General features: G+C 44.0%; 1 protein-coding gene across 2 annotated transcripts in view; it reads left to right on the forward strand.

The window, feature by feature from the left end:
* The window catches only part of LGR6 (leucine rich repeat containing G protein-coupled receptor 6), a 199834-nt gene that overhangs the window by 126750 nt on the left and 57280 nt on the right, over positions 1 to 15804 (forward strand). For both annotated transcript variants that reach the window (XM_014522731.2, XM_006029639.2), the window contains exons 5-6: positions 2738 to 2953; positions 14636 to 14707. In XM_014522731.2, coding sequence (XP_014378217.2) covers positions 2738 to 2953; positions 14636 to 14707 — 288 coding nt within the window. The remainder of the gene's footprint in view (positions 1 to 2737; positions 2954 to 14635; positions 14708 to 15804) is intronic.

Below are 15804 nucleotides of genomic sequence, written 5' to 3' on the forward strand. Positions count from 1 at the left end.
TTCGGGGGGTTGGGCGTGTTTCTTAAAGGCCTGGATCTGGCCCTGGCAGGGCACCCGTGAGGGGGCTGGGGGGTTCGGGGGGCTCATGAAGAGCCCCCCCATGCAGCGTCAGGCAGTGGGGAGCGCCCCCCCGCCCAGCACCACGCCCAGCACTACCCCCTGAGCCAGGGCTTTTTTTCCCCCAAGTGCCAGGAGCTGGGGCAGGCAGAGCAGCCATTGCCGGGCTGGGAGGGGGCGGGGGATGGGCCTGGCCTGGCTGATTCGGAGGTTCGGCCGAATCGAATCAGGACAGCGATTCGAATCACTGTCCCCCAACTCGGCCGAATCTGAAGCGAATACTAGCCGCTTCACACAGGCCTATTAGATAACCCCTTTGCGTTCTTATTGAATCTTTCTGAAAACGCTGCAGCAGGTAAGAGTCATAAAGAATTGATCACTCACCTTCTAGTGGCAGCAAGAATTACGGTTGCAAAAGCCTGGAAGAGAAGTGACACACCTAAAATCACTGTTTTGAAAAATTCGGGAAGCTTTAGTAATGGAAAAGTTGTCCTACCAAGTTAGTGCTCTGCAGGGTAGAAGGGACAAAAGAGGCTTGTTTAGAAATGCGGTGGATAGTCCTAGAAAGTGGTTAAAACAAAATCTTCTACCTCCAAACCAAAACGTTGAAGAAATATTTTTGCATACTGAAGAAAAGTGCAAGTTGTATGAGCTAACACATAAGAACAAATTTGGAATACATTTAAAATTTCAAAGTAAATATGCGTGAGATTTGTATCATGCAGGGTGCTGAGGAAAAAGGACGTGTGAATTATTATATAGAGACGTGGAAACACAAAAGCTTCACATCAACTGAAACACAAAGGAACTGTCAGAGACTAAAAAAAGAGAAGAAAAAAACCCTCCAGACTCCTGTGGGCATTGACGTGAGTTAATGGAGCACTGTTGGTGGAAGATAAATATCTGACTTTATATACATTTGAGGAGGTTGGATGTATCTTTAAATATTACATTTCTTATTTGATAAGATTCGTTAGTAAATAAAAAGAAAAAAGCAGAACATTACAAGCAATACTTTTGTTCTCCTTTTCGATGAAAAAAAAAGACGATTTCAACCAAATACACTTTTTTCCACAAGTTTTAATTTTGATTTAAAAAAATAATTTCCCCAAAATGCTTGAAGAAAAATGGTCATTAGCTTCTGTCTAATGAAATCCTAAGCTTCTGTAGGTTTAGTTTTTCTGGTCTCTTGGATTTTTATTTCAAGAAAATGTGCCATACGTTGCCCTGATTTACACACTATATGTACACTTTTAATGGGATATAAATTGTCCCTTCCGACTCTACAATCTGTGAATCTATTAAGGCAGGATTTGTCCGTGGTCATCCTGTTTTTCAGTGAGACAGACCGTTCTGGGCAGGACGATACTGCAAACTAGTCTATTTATCCATTATGGGTAAATGAATTTAACTTACTGCAACCACAGTGAGATTTGAACATGATTGTGAGCTCTTTGCCATGGAGTTGTCAGCAGATTTGGTCACAAAAATAATTGTCTTAGCTTGCTTTTAGCCAGACAGCTGGTGGTAGAGCTGACTGAAAAAATTCAGTGGAGCAGTTTCATAGAATATGAACCATATCATAGCAACGCATCAATTTTGTCAGTTTTCTAACTAAAAATATTGAATTGATTCCCTTTAATTTTCTTGCTTAATTTCAATAATGTTGAAACCATTCATTTCACTAAAGGTATTTCAGTTCAGCTGTGTTGTTTTGATTCGTTCCGTTTCAACTTTTACAGTGCATAAAAATATTAATTTTAATATTTAAGTTGTAACCTGTTTTAAATTATGATGTTTCAACACTGATGAAATGAAGCAGTTTTTTCATAGCGAATCAACAAAGTGATTCCACGTTATCAAAGCAAGCTGTTTTGACATCGTCAAAACAAAACATTTTGATGATGTTTATATGCGTCCAAATCAGGTTTTTTTCTGGATTTTTTTTTCCCCTGGCAAATTTTAAAATGTTGTCTTTTAATTTTGATTTGGAATGAAGACAACTTTTGAAATGTCAGAATTTACTATGGAGCAGAAGTTTCATTTTCCAACCTGTTTTAGCTTTCAAACTTTCACAGCTGACAAAGTAGGCAGCAAATCTTGGGTAGAGAGTAAAATGGAAGAGCCAAACTTTTGGCACCCAGAAAAGTTTCTCATATTATGAGATTAGATCTAACCCTTGATCTTGGGTTCTTGCTTCTTTTAGTTTTGTGGGTAAAGTCTTGGGTATCTAGATTAAATGTTCAAGGACACCAGTGACTGCAGACTGGATCCTCAAAGGATCGATCCAGCCTAAATACTTTTGAGGATCTGGGCCTTTGAGTCATGTCTAGTTGAGAGCTGTGTGTTGGGTCTGTATGAAGTAAGATGATGGGTCTTACTCTATTATTATTAAAAATAACATCAGAATTGGCATCAGTTTTCAGGCTCAGCAGAGGGACAAAGGACCAGGAGGGTCAGGAAGAATGGCCGGCCATCAGGTTTGCGGAGCTGTTGCCACCAGGAGCCTTATACCATGTCTTACCTTGCTTTAACTCATTTTTACAGACTAGCTCAGTCTCCAGGCCTTCAGTTTGTCTTGTACCAGCAACCTGGAAACTCCTTAAATAATAACATGGACACACAAAGTAACGCTGGGTAAATCTCAAATTAATCCCCACCCTGTTTTTCTCCCACCCAGACGCCTGGATGCAAACCTTATCTCTCTGGTGCCGGAGAAGAGCTTTGAGGGATTGCCGTCCTTACGTCACCTGTGGCTGGATGATAACGCTCTGACGGAGATCCCTGTCCAAGCTCTCAATAACCTTCCAGCCCTGCAGGCCATGACGCTGGCTCTCAACCAGATCGGGCACATTCCTGACTATGCCTTCCAGAATCTCAGCAGTCTCGTGGTGCTGTAAGCTCTTTTTGCTTCCTGTATATTTATAGTTACTGCTTCTTACGAGGTCACGCATTGACTGCATAAATACACATGAGGTAGTGAGTGATGTCACCCTCTAGTGACTAGGCCAAAAAGATCAGGATAAAAGTCTTTCTCCTGCTGCCACAAAAGGTAGAGAGCCCCTAGTTTAAATGGCAACATCCAATGCTTGGACAAGAGCTGGTAAAAAAATGCCAATTTTTTTGTGTGAAATTGTCAAGGTTGTTATTTTTTTCTTTTTTCTCTTTTTTCCCCCACTTTTTAATTAAAAAAAAATCATGTTTCCAAACTTGTTGGGTGTAAACATTTTCAGGTTTTGCAAACCAAAAGGACCAAATTATTTTACTAAAAATGCAAGTTTCTGATTCTTGCTTTTTAATGGGAAAGCTCTACCAATATGATTTAAAATTAAATCAATTGGTGGGGAAAAAATAAGGTATTTGTCAGAAAGATATTTTAAGAGAAGCTTTTTGACTAGCTTTGGTTTTAGAAGAAGAACAAAAGTTATTATCTGTTTGATGGGAAGAATGCTATTTTCCTGGGATCATCTAAGTGGCAGGTTTTTTGTGGTCTAAGTAGCCTTTTTGGTACTTATGCCCAGGCGACAATTCTGTTATCCAGCAGTGTGGATGTGTAAGGGCATGTCTATACGTTGCCTGCTAGGGTGCCGTGTTTAGCACTTCCTTTTGGAAGTACTAAAGCACGGTGCAATACAGGTGGTTTCTGCGCCGTATGCGCAGTGCATGGTTAGATTTCACTGCTACATCGCCATTGCAACATGCCAGACCAGGGGAGCACGCCACTATGGTGACGTAGCTGGTGATCACGTGTAGCCCTGCATGATCGCTATGTTGCCATAGCACACCATACGGTAATGTAGCCCATTGCTACATCACCATAGGGTGACATGTAGACACACCCTAAGTGTACCGCAGCGTGCAAAATGAAGCTGTGCACTGGCTGGGCATGTTCACAGCTACGTGCACATGCCTCTTGTGAACAAGTACCAACAACCAACCACAGCCCAAAACTGGGCATCCCAAAACCCATGACTAGCAGATGTTAGAGAAAGGTAATGTTAGCTATGTTAGTTAGTCTGAAGTCAGAAGGAAGGGAGGGTAGATTTGCACCTTATAGACTAATTAAAGCAGAAATGCATAGTAAGTGTTAGACCCTGGAAGACAACACTACTATGTTTTACCTCCAGTAGCTGTGCACATCAAGGCTTCCCTCCAGGACCTGTGCATGGATTTGCCGCCCTCAGGAGCAAACCAGTTTCTGATGCCTGGGGAGGTTTTAGTGCAGCTGTGCGCCTGTCCTCCTTCCTGGGACTGCACTTGTGCCAGTCTGTACCACCAGCCTGATCTCTGTTTTTTGCCCATCTCTGAAACTCTTCTGGCTTCCTCCCTGGGTCGAGGGCAGGGTACACTGGGAACTGACATGCGCTCTCCCTACCTGCAAGAGCATCTCCTACATGATTCAAAAAGTGACTGCTTATAACACTACGCAGATCTTTCATTTGCAGCTTGCCCTGAGCTGAGCAGTGTTTCTCGCCACTGCCAAACCCTGAGGAGCATCTTTGCTGCTTATTCTGTATACTTCTCTATCTGGGGATCTTAAAGCAGCATAACAGGGTGTGTAGTTAATATTCATAGGCATGCACAGGTGAGGAAACCATGGCACAGGCAAGTTATGTGACTTGTCCAAGGACATATAGTCAGTGGCAGAGCCAAGCACAGAACACAAGACTCCTTTTGTGCATTGACACAGGAAGTTAGAGACCCAGTTTCCTGGCCTCCTTTGCCTAGAAGAAGTTTCAATTTGATTGTCTCTGACTTTCTACCACAGAACTGTAACCATCACACAACAGATCAGACATTACCCAGGCCCCTTTCCAGTGCTTCTCTGAACAACCCCTCACCCAGGGGAGGGGGACATTGTACCCAGGTCTGCAGCTTCCTGGCAGGGCCATTCTCCTCCTCTTTTATTTTATGCCCAGGATTTGTGCGCATTTTCTGTGTGTGCAGGGCTCCGTGTTTGGGAAACAGAGTTCCCCACCTGCCACTTAGAAGACTAAGAAACTGCTACTTAACCAAAAGGAAATAGAATTCCTTCCCATGTGAGTGTGTGTGTATGTGTGTGCGCATGCATGTGTGTGCGTGTGCATGTGTGTGCATGAGTGTGTGTACATATGTGTGTGCCTGCACGCACATGAGTGTCTGTGTGTGTGCATGAGAGACAGAGATGTAATGATTGACTAGTAGTTCTTTGGAATAATTGTAAACCCCTTTGGTATTTTCTATATTCATTTTAGCATGCAATATAAACATCTCATCTACAGGATATTGAACAGTTGAGAAGAATTATATTGCTTCCAATGATGGTGCCATCCCAGATGGGATATATTTATTCCACAAACAGTGAAAAACAGTAAATTCTCTACAGTCTGTGATTATATGACAAGCCAATGTCTTTATAATTACATAGAGGGTAGCATCTGTTACATTAACTGGGGTCTTATATGTTATTTAGCTTCCAAGTGGAAGCTTACCTCTGCAAATTAGTTAGCAGTTTTTTGTTTAGTGTTGATTAGTAAGTTTGAATGTAATTGCCAAGTGCCCCAGTATTCTTCCATACGTGTGACATAGTTACAGGCTCTTCTTATGCCTTCTGATCTGGTAACACACATCGTGTGACCAGGCTGTAAAGTATCACTGGCATTTGGTACTTCGTGAGAACCTAACAACTACTTAGATCTCAAAATAAAAAGTACTTACAAAACCTTATAGAAAAGCTTGGAAAATACACTTTCCAAAGTGTTATAAGGCACCTATTCTAAAGGCTTATTTAGAAGAAATTCTAAGAACTACTTGATAATTGCCAAAAAACATTTTTTTTTCACCCAGAAAAGTTCTCATTTTACCAGGGCATCCCAAGACAATCATTACTCACCATCTCCATTTGGCTTCAGTAGCTAACACAGAGTGCGAGTTGACTTTTGGATTCATATTTCAGTTTTGAAAGCACTCTGTTGTTCAGATTGGACATCCCATTCTTTGGGTGGGAAGAAACTTCCTACCAGGCACTATACAGGGTTTTTGTGGGGTCACAAGTGTTTTACAGAACAAGCCACACACATCACTGCCATGCTTACAAAGTAGATACACTTTTCCAGCGTTAGCTCATAACCAGTGCTCCTACCAACAAGCTGCCTAGCTCTGCGCTCAGCCACAGAGGAGATAAAACTTTTTGAAACCTCTACAAAGAATCTCATTGAGTCAGCCAGTAAAGCTTTCAGGAAGTTTCCCCTACAAGCATGCAAAATTCGTGTGCATACAGCCATGTGTGAGTGTACAAACTTGCACCTGGAGGGAAAGAATATGGGTTAGCCACTGTCATAAACTTAAGTACTCTTCTAGTCTGGGAGTTATTAAAATAAGCACCTGGGGGAGGGGAGCCAAAAGCAGATGTGGAAGAGTACTGAGGAAGCTGTCATTTATAGTCTGATTAATACTCATGGACACCACTGATCAGCAGTTTCATAGCTGAGGACATGACCTTCCCAGGTGCGGGAATGTGCTTTCCTGCTGCACACACCTTGGGCCTTTGGGAAAGACATGGCTGATCGTGTAGTAACAATGGAAAGAACCAACATCAAAATATACAAGCCTCAATCTGGAACAAGTTAGGGGCTTCATCTTCTGCTAATAAATTACACCCCCATTGAGGAATTCCCTGATTTTGTTCCCATCCGTTTCTGCTGCAGGTTTCTAACAAGGGTTGCAGAGCCCCATGCAAATCCCTCTGCTGTGAAATCTATGAAGCTTGGCCAGTAGCTGTACCCCTTCACCATCTCTGATAACTGCGGCTGTGTTGGTGCCGAGTGTTAGCAAAGTATAGACAGTGGGATGGAAATGGCTTGCTTGGCATGGGTGGCTGATGGGAACAAGGTACTGAGATGCTTATCTCTGAGTCTGAGCTAGCAGGGGCAGAAAGTCATTGGCTGGTCAAAAATTGTCTTTCAAAACTACTCGTGACTACACCTGGGTGAGTGTTAGTCAGGACTGAGGCTGTGGGCGTCATGTTACACAGAGGAAACCCAACCTGCGTCAGACCTCTGTGACGTGAGCAGCTGCCTTTTTTCCTAGTGTTGGATTTGATCTCGTGGCCAAGAGGCTATGGTGAGAGCAGGAGTCCTTGGGTGTGGTGGGGAGGCACATTGCAATGCTCCTCTCAGGGACCACTTTTATGGTTCAGTAAAGTGCTTGGGCCAGTCCACTGTCAGATACACATAAGGGAATTCCTTTCACCAGCATGACTGATTTCAATAGTCAAGCCTTAGTCTGCTCAAGTGGCAGAGCATCCTAAACCCCACGATGTACCTCCTGAATCTAGGATTTCTAAGGTACCCATTTATTACTGTGGAATTGAAAGCCTGATCTTAAATTCACTGTCATCACACAGAGTGACCCTGCAGGCAGCCCCTGTTGCTTTTTGGTACAGACAGGATGAAAGGCCAACCAGAACTAGGCAGAGGAAACCAGAACAGCCACCTCACCTACCCATAATCATTAAGAATCACCTCCAGGCAAATGCTGCATGCTTTGGACTCTACAGGCTGGGGAGATGTGGCTGTGGGACTTGGGCGAAGTCAGGGATTAGCTGCTCTCCCTGCTATCATGTCACAGCATGGGAAGTACCATAATGCTGGTCAGCTTAGTGTTGCTACCACTTGGGTTCTAGTCCATGAAAGGACTTGCCCCATGTCTAGATATGAAGACCACAGTGACCTAAGGAGCCAGCACCTGAGACGAAGCATCAGACAGCCCTTAGTTCAATTGCCATCACCCTTTAGTGCTACCCTGAGACCTGTAGGATGCTTTGGTGCAACTCAGCTCATCTTCATTGTTAGATAATTTGCTTCCTTTTTCCTGTGCATTCTTTTTCTCTTAGTGATGTACCAGGAACACTGAACCTGCTAAACCAAGGAGATGCTAGCATCTGTCTGTTTCTCCTACAGCATTTATCTTGGGGAGGTGACAGAGCCCTCAATGAGGTTTAGCATCTAGAGCAGGTGACTGGCTGTGAGGACTCCTGGTTTCTATTCCCAATTCTACTAATGACCTATTCAAAATGTCCATTGATTTTCAGGGCCTGCCTATTTGGAAGCCACCTTGAGACATCTGGGCGCTGACTTCCAGAGGCACTGACAACTCCAAATCATGTCATTGGGAGCAGTGAGGGTCTCTGAGACCCTGAGCTGCTCCAATGACATGACAAAAGTATTGAAATCATCTCTCTGTGCCTCTGCTCTTCCAGCTATGCAGGAGGGGTAATGATTCCCACCTTCATGAGACACTTTGGAACCTCTGGGAGAAGGTGCCAGGCATGTGCAATATATCACTGTTAAGAACAATATTGCCTAGAACATCTGGGTTCCATTTATCAGACTTTTAGCTTACAAAAGCTCCTTTTCTCTCTGAGGACTGAGCACTTTGCCTGGGGAAAAGTGAGTTTCCATCTCTGGCAACTGTGGAAGAAATTAATAGCTCTCCATATAACCCCCTGATATTGTCATTCCCAGTCGGTCTTAGATCTCCACCAGATGAGTCTAATTGCGGATACCGTTGTGTGGAGTATTCCATATGAATGTGCACTAGTCCCATTATTTGATATTTCTATTGATGTGCAGCAAAATTGTGAAACTGAATGGTTTTGCTACGGCCAAGCCGTGAAATTCCCTACGTCATCTGAGATGATCATAACAAGCACTGATGCAGCTGGAGAGCACAGTTCATGTCGGACTTTGAACTTGATCCAAATAATCTAATGCAAGTGACTGCTGGAAAATAAAGGTGGTTGCATTTGTCCTTCAAGAGAAAAAAGGAAGCATTTAGAAATGAAAGAAATGGAGAATCCACCACTTCCCTTTGTAGTTTGTTCCAGTGGTTAATTACCTTCACCGTTAAGAAGTAATTGGATCTTACTTCCTATTTCTGGCTTTAATTTCTAGCTTTTGTTCTTGTGAATCCTTTCCCTAATAAAATGAAGAACTCATTTTAGTACTCAGCATTTTCTCCCCAAGAAGGTACTGCACTACCTATCAAGTCACCTCTTGATCTTATTCTTAATCAGCTAAATAGATGAGGTTCCTACAGTAGACTTCAGGCAATGAATTAAGTTTCATAAGAACCTCACTAAAAGGCAGGTTTTCTAACCCTTAAATTATTTTTATTTTTGTGATTCATCTTTGCGCCATTTCCAAGATTTTTACATTCACTGCAGACATCCTAAATGAATGTCATAGTCCAATGTTGGTCTCAACAGTAAAGAGAAAATCACTTCTTTTCTCTTACTGTTTATACAGCCAAAGATTCTTAATGGACTGATGTCTGTATTACAGTTGGCACTAATTGCTTCCCTTGTTCATAGTCTATGCACACAAGGGACAAAAACTAAGTTGTCCTCTTCCCCTTAAAGGTGGGGCTTCCAAATCAAGGGGGAAGCATGTGTTGCTACCGTCTGTGTTGTGCTTGGCCTTAGAGAAATACAAAACTTCATTCTCCAGGGTCTCCTTTCACCCATATGAAAATGTATTTGAAAATAAGAATGAAAAGGAAAATAAGACAATTTGCCAAAAGACTCCTGAATTGGGGATTTGGAATCAACCCTGTTTTAATAAGGCAGAAGACTATATCCTGATGAGAAAGTTTAAAATGGGACAAGAAACCTCCTTTTAGGGTTTATTATTTATTCTTTATTGGACACAGGTGGATCCTATAATTCTTTCCTGATGTGTCTTTCAGTCTTATCGACTGCTGTGCAGTCAAGGAATTGCAGGAGCCTTTCTCTCCCTGGCTGGGTGGCTGTTCTCTTGCAAAGGAACAGTAAACTCAACAGCTTTTCTGCAAAAAAAAAAAGGCCCAGCCCACTTAACTGTTATTTTTGACAGCTACACATAGTTGCAGTCTTATTCCATGGTCAGTGTTGGCAATATGCAAGCATCTACATGGCTACCAAAAATATGCCGATAGCTGGGTAACCAAAGAGGTGGTTAACCATGTTAGTTTGAAAGGTAGACAGGACGGTAGATGGTAGAAGGTAGACAGGGTGGTACCTTAGAGACTAACTGGTTCAGAGAGGCATGAGTGCTTGTAGGCAACAGCCTCCTTCAAGGCCTTCTCCCATTCAGGGTAACAGCCATACCCACACTTTAGCTTGTTCTCTTCCTCTTGGCTGATCAGTGGGAAGCACAAGAAATGTAGGCTCAAACTTCTGAATGAGGAGGACCTTAAACTTTGGGTCTCCTACTTCCTGAGTGAGTGTCCTAACCACTAAGTCACTGGGCTAAAATGTGGAGGGTCCTCCTCCCCCTAATATCTGCTAGTCATGAGCAGGAGCAGGGGGGTGGTGCAGTGGTGGAATTGCACGGGGGTACAGAGCCATGCACATGTGCAGCCAGAGTGCAGCCTGCTGCGAATGCTCAGTAGTAACATGGATGTTTGTGCATCCACGCTGCCCCAGGAAATGGAATTGCAAACTGCATAAATGCCCAAAATGCCTGTTTTGCAGCTGAAGAGGTGCCAGTTGAGCACTTGAAGTGCAATAGGATTCTGCCCTTCACTTCCATGTGTCAAAGTCATTTGCTTACCATGGAAGGCAAAGGGACAGAAGGGAAGAGAAAGTCCTTTTTTCATATATCACCAGCTTATGCCAAGTCATTGTCAGCATTTCCGTTCTTACAGGATTCCCTGAAAGCAGCTAATAGAGGCCATCAGTTTCTATTACAACCCTGTTTTTTTCAGTTGCCTGTAGCTTTCATTTCTCGGTTGGGATTGTCAGTGTTTGGTTTCAAACCAAAACACGCCTGGGCCAATTTTTAGCTAGACCAGCCTAGTTTTTCTCTCCTTTCAAGATGGCTGATATGACCCAAGCGAGTAGTAGTCACAAATGGAAGTCGTGGAGGAGTAATCTGCTACCCAACAGCACTGAAGAAATCAATCTGGCAAAGAAGTATGACTAGAGGAAAATGGCTGTTTTAAAAATCATGAGATTTTTCAAGCTAGCAAGTGTGGTCGTGAGCCAAATGAAGGGCACTGCCTATTTCTGATGTTATTTATGACACTACACTATTTTGCTCAAGTAGTGTAGGACATTGGCTAATCGTGGTTATGGGTGCCTCTCCTAAAAGATCTCTTATGCACTGTTCCATAATGAGACCCACGCTTGACCTCTGTTTCCCCCAACCTATTAGCCAAACTGATATTTATGCTCAAAGGTCTCTGCCAACGCCTCCTTGGTGAATGCTACTTGGTATGTCATGCGTAATGCCTTGAAGATCAGTTATTTGGGGCAGAGCCCCCAAAAGGAGTAGCTTCTACAGCTAAGGATCTGTCATGAACAGTTGCCCTACAGGACTGGAATTTCATTGTCCAGCCCCCTTCTTTGGCACCTCTCTTCCTGGGTAACACGCAGTGCGGTACCAGCAGCTGTAGATCCCAGCCTTGGGCTTGTCGGATGAAGTATCCAGCATTCTGAGGGACTCAAACGTTTGGTGTTGTCCTGGGTTGATAGTCCGAAGTGATGTAAGGGCAACTTGATCTGAAAATGCCCCATAAAATTTGAAAGAGGAAACCATCTGGACTTGGAAGTTATTGCTCTGTGACAAAGAGAAATAGCTCCTCTAATCTCCTGACTTGCATTTTGATCTAAATCTTTCTCCTCCTTTGAGAGTCACGGTCGATCCAAATTTTCTTGCAGGCAGCTGCTTTTTCCTGTCCCCACTTACCTCGAGGAGCAAACAATAAATTTTGCTGTAGTCCCCTCTCCCCCACACCCCTCCACCATCATCTAAACTCCTTCAATGCTCTCTTAATGACGAGATGGAAACGTGCTTCTAGGGGAGACTCGGGCTGGTTTCTGAGGTGTGTTTTGATTGTCACAAAGCTCCATTTAACTACCACACGGAGCCTGGCTGCTCCCCCACTCATAAATCCCTGCTGCTTTTCCACAGAGCATTTGGCACTGGCTACACAGATGCAGCCAAACATCTTACACTTGAATCCAGGTGGGGAAGAGAGATTTTTCTTGAGCCGAGACTGATTTAGACCAAGAATAAGTAACAACAATGTCACTGATCACCTGCTAGGGCTTGGAGTCTCCCCAGGCCACTTTAAGGAGGCTGTATTATAGGACACAACCTGATGCTTTCCAGAACACAGACCAGGAAGGAAGAGACTGCCCAGTAACACTATGGTAATAGATTAACACTTTATATCACAGGGAATATAAAATCTCTTGGTGTATTATCGAGAAGTACAGTATGAGGGGAGAGAGCCTGGAAATAGAAGACAGAGTGATTTTGTGGAGTTGCATAAGGGAAGATCTACTCTACTGCAGGAGATAAGAAACAACTCTGCCTCCTTCCATCCTTCCCCTTTCCCCACAGCACCCCTACTGCCCTGAGCTCCTACTTGCTTGGTGAGCTCTTGCCCATGGGAGTTGTCCTACTGGAATCAATAGCACTACTCATGTGAGTAAGTGCTTACCAGTGTAAAGCTCAGACTGCCCCATTGGTGCTTGCTGCCTTCTGCTTGTGTGCAAGGGATCCGATCATCTGGACCTAGAATTTCAGGGGACTGTAAAGAGCTTTAGCCATATCGCCATCACCAGCGTTAATGGGAGCCAGGTGTCTAATGCACCCATATGCTCACATACACAAAGGGACACATGCAATACAATACCTCTGACAACTTAGAAAGAATAATTCAGCAACAAAGATGCTGGTTCTGCCAAAAACTAAGACCTAAAAATAAGCCACTGGCCTTCAAAATGCATACAGCCCTGACTCCGTAGGAATTTATGATCCAGTGGGCCTCAAAGACAGAAGTAACACAGGTAACTTTACAATCCATGCTGCCCTTACAAGACAGCTAGCACATGGATCTCCAGGAACAAAATTAACACAAAGGCTTCATGGTGCATGGGGCTGCTAGTGTTAGCAATAACAGTTGCGGCTCACAATACATGGCACTTGGACAGCAGGAGATTAAGAGAGGAGAAAAAAAAGGAAAAGAATTGCTGACTTTATGTGGATAATGCATATCAGAATGTCATGTTAGCCACTCAGCTCCAGGGTTAGACATTTTTAAAGCATTAAACTGCAGATAACCTTTAAATTGCCGTCAAACTGGAGTAAATCCAGGAGTCTAAATCTGGAAATATTTCCATTTTTTCTGCAAACAAAGATAATAAAACTGTAACTGAAGACATGAGGACAGAGCTCAAAACCTTCCTTTTGCTGTTCCCAAGCCTCTTGGGGTGCAGATTTTCTTCTTTGCTTTACATACCCTCTTGCTAACTTTAGCCTTGGCTTCTACCTGGGCACTGAGACCCATGGAGCTCTAGAGAGCACGTAAACCAGGGGGTGATTTCTGTTGCACTTATTGTAAAGGAAGGAGATCTGTTCCCAAATGATTGTGACTCTTATCCAGGGCCCAGGAGTAGTTGCTGAGGATCATTAAAGCTGGACCCCAAGCGCATTGGCAGTTTAGACCAAGATTTTCAAAGTGTCCCAAAGGCTTCCTGTTAAAGTGAAGGTACATCAGGCACCCAAGCTCCTTAGATAGCATCTTCCCTCTCCATTTCCAGGGTGGGTACCAATTGCATGCCATGTGTTAGCTGGTCAGTCTGTTCTTCTGCTGTCATTTCAGTGGTGTGGCTTGCTTCTGCTTGGTGCTAGAGGGATGTACAAACTGAGATTAACTTACCCAGGTGTGTTTGGCAGGAAGCACAACTAGCAGGACTGTGTGCAATTAAGTGCTAAAGTCGTAGGGGAATCTTAGTGAATGGGAGTCCAAGGAGTGCAACATATTCTATCATCCATCCCAGAGGGCATAAGCAGCACCATCTTGGGAACCCTCCGATTCAGTTGCAGATCCAGCTCTGAACTGGGGCCCATGCAAGTGCTTCTTCTAATTTTTCCTTGAAGAAGTGCTACCAAAAGCTTCAGCTGGAGCATACACCCACCCCCACCCCCGTTGTCTGACCATGAGCTAGTAATTACCATGAATGCTGCTCTACTCCAAATGAATGTTGCTCTGATTTCAGCACAGGGAAGACTAGAGTGTTTCTTTTTCCTCCACCTTTTTAGGTTCTATCACAATTCACAGGCTAGCACACCCAGAACAGCTTTAAGCTAGATACCCCAGGTACCAATAGCAACAAAATCATTGTAGCAGGGGCTCCCATAGGTTTCAGCCACCTGTGTCATTGCTGCAGTCTACTCTGAGGCTCATGCCGGCTCCTTGTTTGACTGCTGTCAGTCCTTGAGCTGGCTAGATTAAGCTACTGTGAGTGTGCATCCCTGTGCTCTAGTCAGGTATTTCAAATGTAGTGTAGGCTTATTCAAAGAGACTATACCACTACACATGGGTTTTGCAGTGCCTCTCTATATTGCTTGTGTTCTGTTTGCCCTGAGAGGCCTGGCTTACAGAGCCTGCCTCATAGATGCCTGACAAGGTATACATGATACCACAGTACCTAGCCTGCTCCAGGTGGTAATTGGCCTGCAGAGCTCCACTGAGTCATGGCTCAGAGATTGCTGGGGAAAAAACAGTGCAGCTCTTTCCCATTTAATTATCTCCATTTTCTTTGCAGTCACCTCCACAACAACCGAATCCAGAGCCTGGGGACCAATGGCTTTGAAGGCCTGCACAGCCTGGAAACTTTGTGAGTCATCCATTTTTTCTTCTGTACTAAATACTTCCCTCCATGTGGATGTGGTGCTTGAGTGTATTCATACTTGGCAGGCTAGCAGCTGAGGCCACAATGAGGGCACTGTGTGCATTCATGCCAGGCCAAGTGGCTAGTCCAGTTCAACTATGTCCTCTTTGAGCAGTGGGGAGGGGTGGTAGAGTGGCAATGCAGGCATTACTGGAAGGAGAGGGGGTGTTTCATTGCCAGTGTGATGGTGAGGGGTATGTGTAATTTGGCTTTCTTCAAGGAAACACCTTGCTTTTTGTGGCATTGTATCAGCTTACATTACCCATTAACTATGCTCCAGCTTCCTATCTGGGGTCCAGTATGCAAGCACCCTCTCTCATAAACTAGAGTGGGGTCCTAACCATGCCCGTAGACCAGCTGATCATTTCCCCTTGGGCTTCAAGGTGATGAAGACCTTTAAGAACCTTGAGGCACATCTTTGCTATGTCCAGACCACAGTATGGAGGGCTGTAAGAAGCACGATATACCTCTTCTGCATGACCCACCCCAAGATGTGTCATGTATCTGCCAGAGACAAGGATTTCTTAGGGTAATATCGGACCAATTGCATAGTTGAAATAGAGTAAGATGAGCTTTCAAACACAGCACATTCTTAATGTTGCTGCCCTCAAAACACAGCCGACAGCCGATGGTACCCACCCAGCACTGTCCTGAGGCAGCTGCATTACATTTTTCAGGGTGTGGGGGACACAGAGTAGGCAGGCTGCACTTCAATGCAGTGCTGATTAGTATGGTCTGGAGGCAATATAGGCATAACCTTACTTCATCTTCCCTGCTCTTATCTCTTAGCATATCCCCCTGCCCCCACCTCCACACACAGAAGTCCCACATATGTCAGCCTAAACTACTCATCCGCCCGTTCCTTACACAATCTGTCTTCCATTTTCTGAAAATCAGACCTGGGTATATGGTAAAACTCCTAACCAAGGTGTTTTACAAGCATTTCAGGTCACCAAAGTAGTCCAGGAACAGTCAACTACTCCATGTTTGTATAGCACCTAACACCATGGGGGCCTGCTTTTAAGTTAGCCCCAAGGCATTCC

Source organism: Alligator sinensis, unplaced genomic scaffold (assembly GCF_000455745.1).
Source record: "Alligator sinensis unplaced genomic scaffold, ASM45574v1 scaffold766_1, whole genome shotgun sequence".
Classification (NCBI taxonomy): domain Eukaryota; kingdom Metazoa; phylum Chordata; order Crocodylia; family Alligatoridae; genus Alligator; species Alligator sinensis.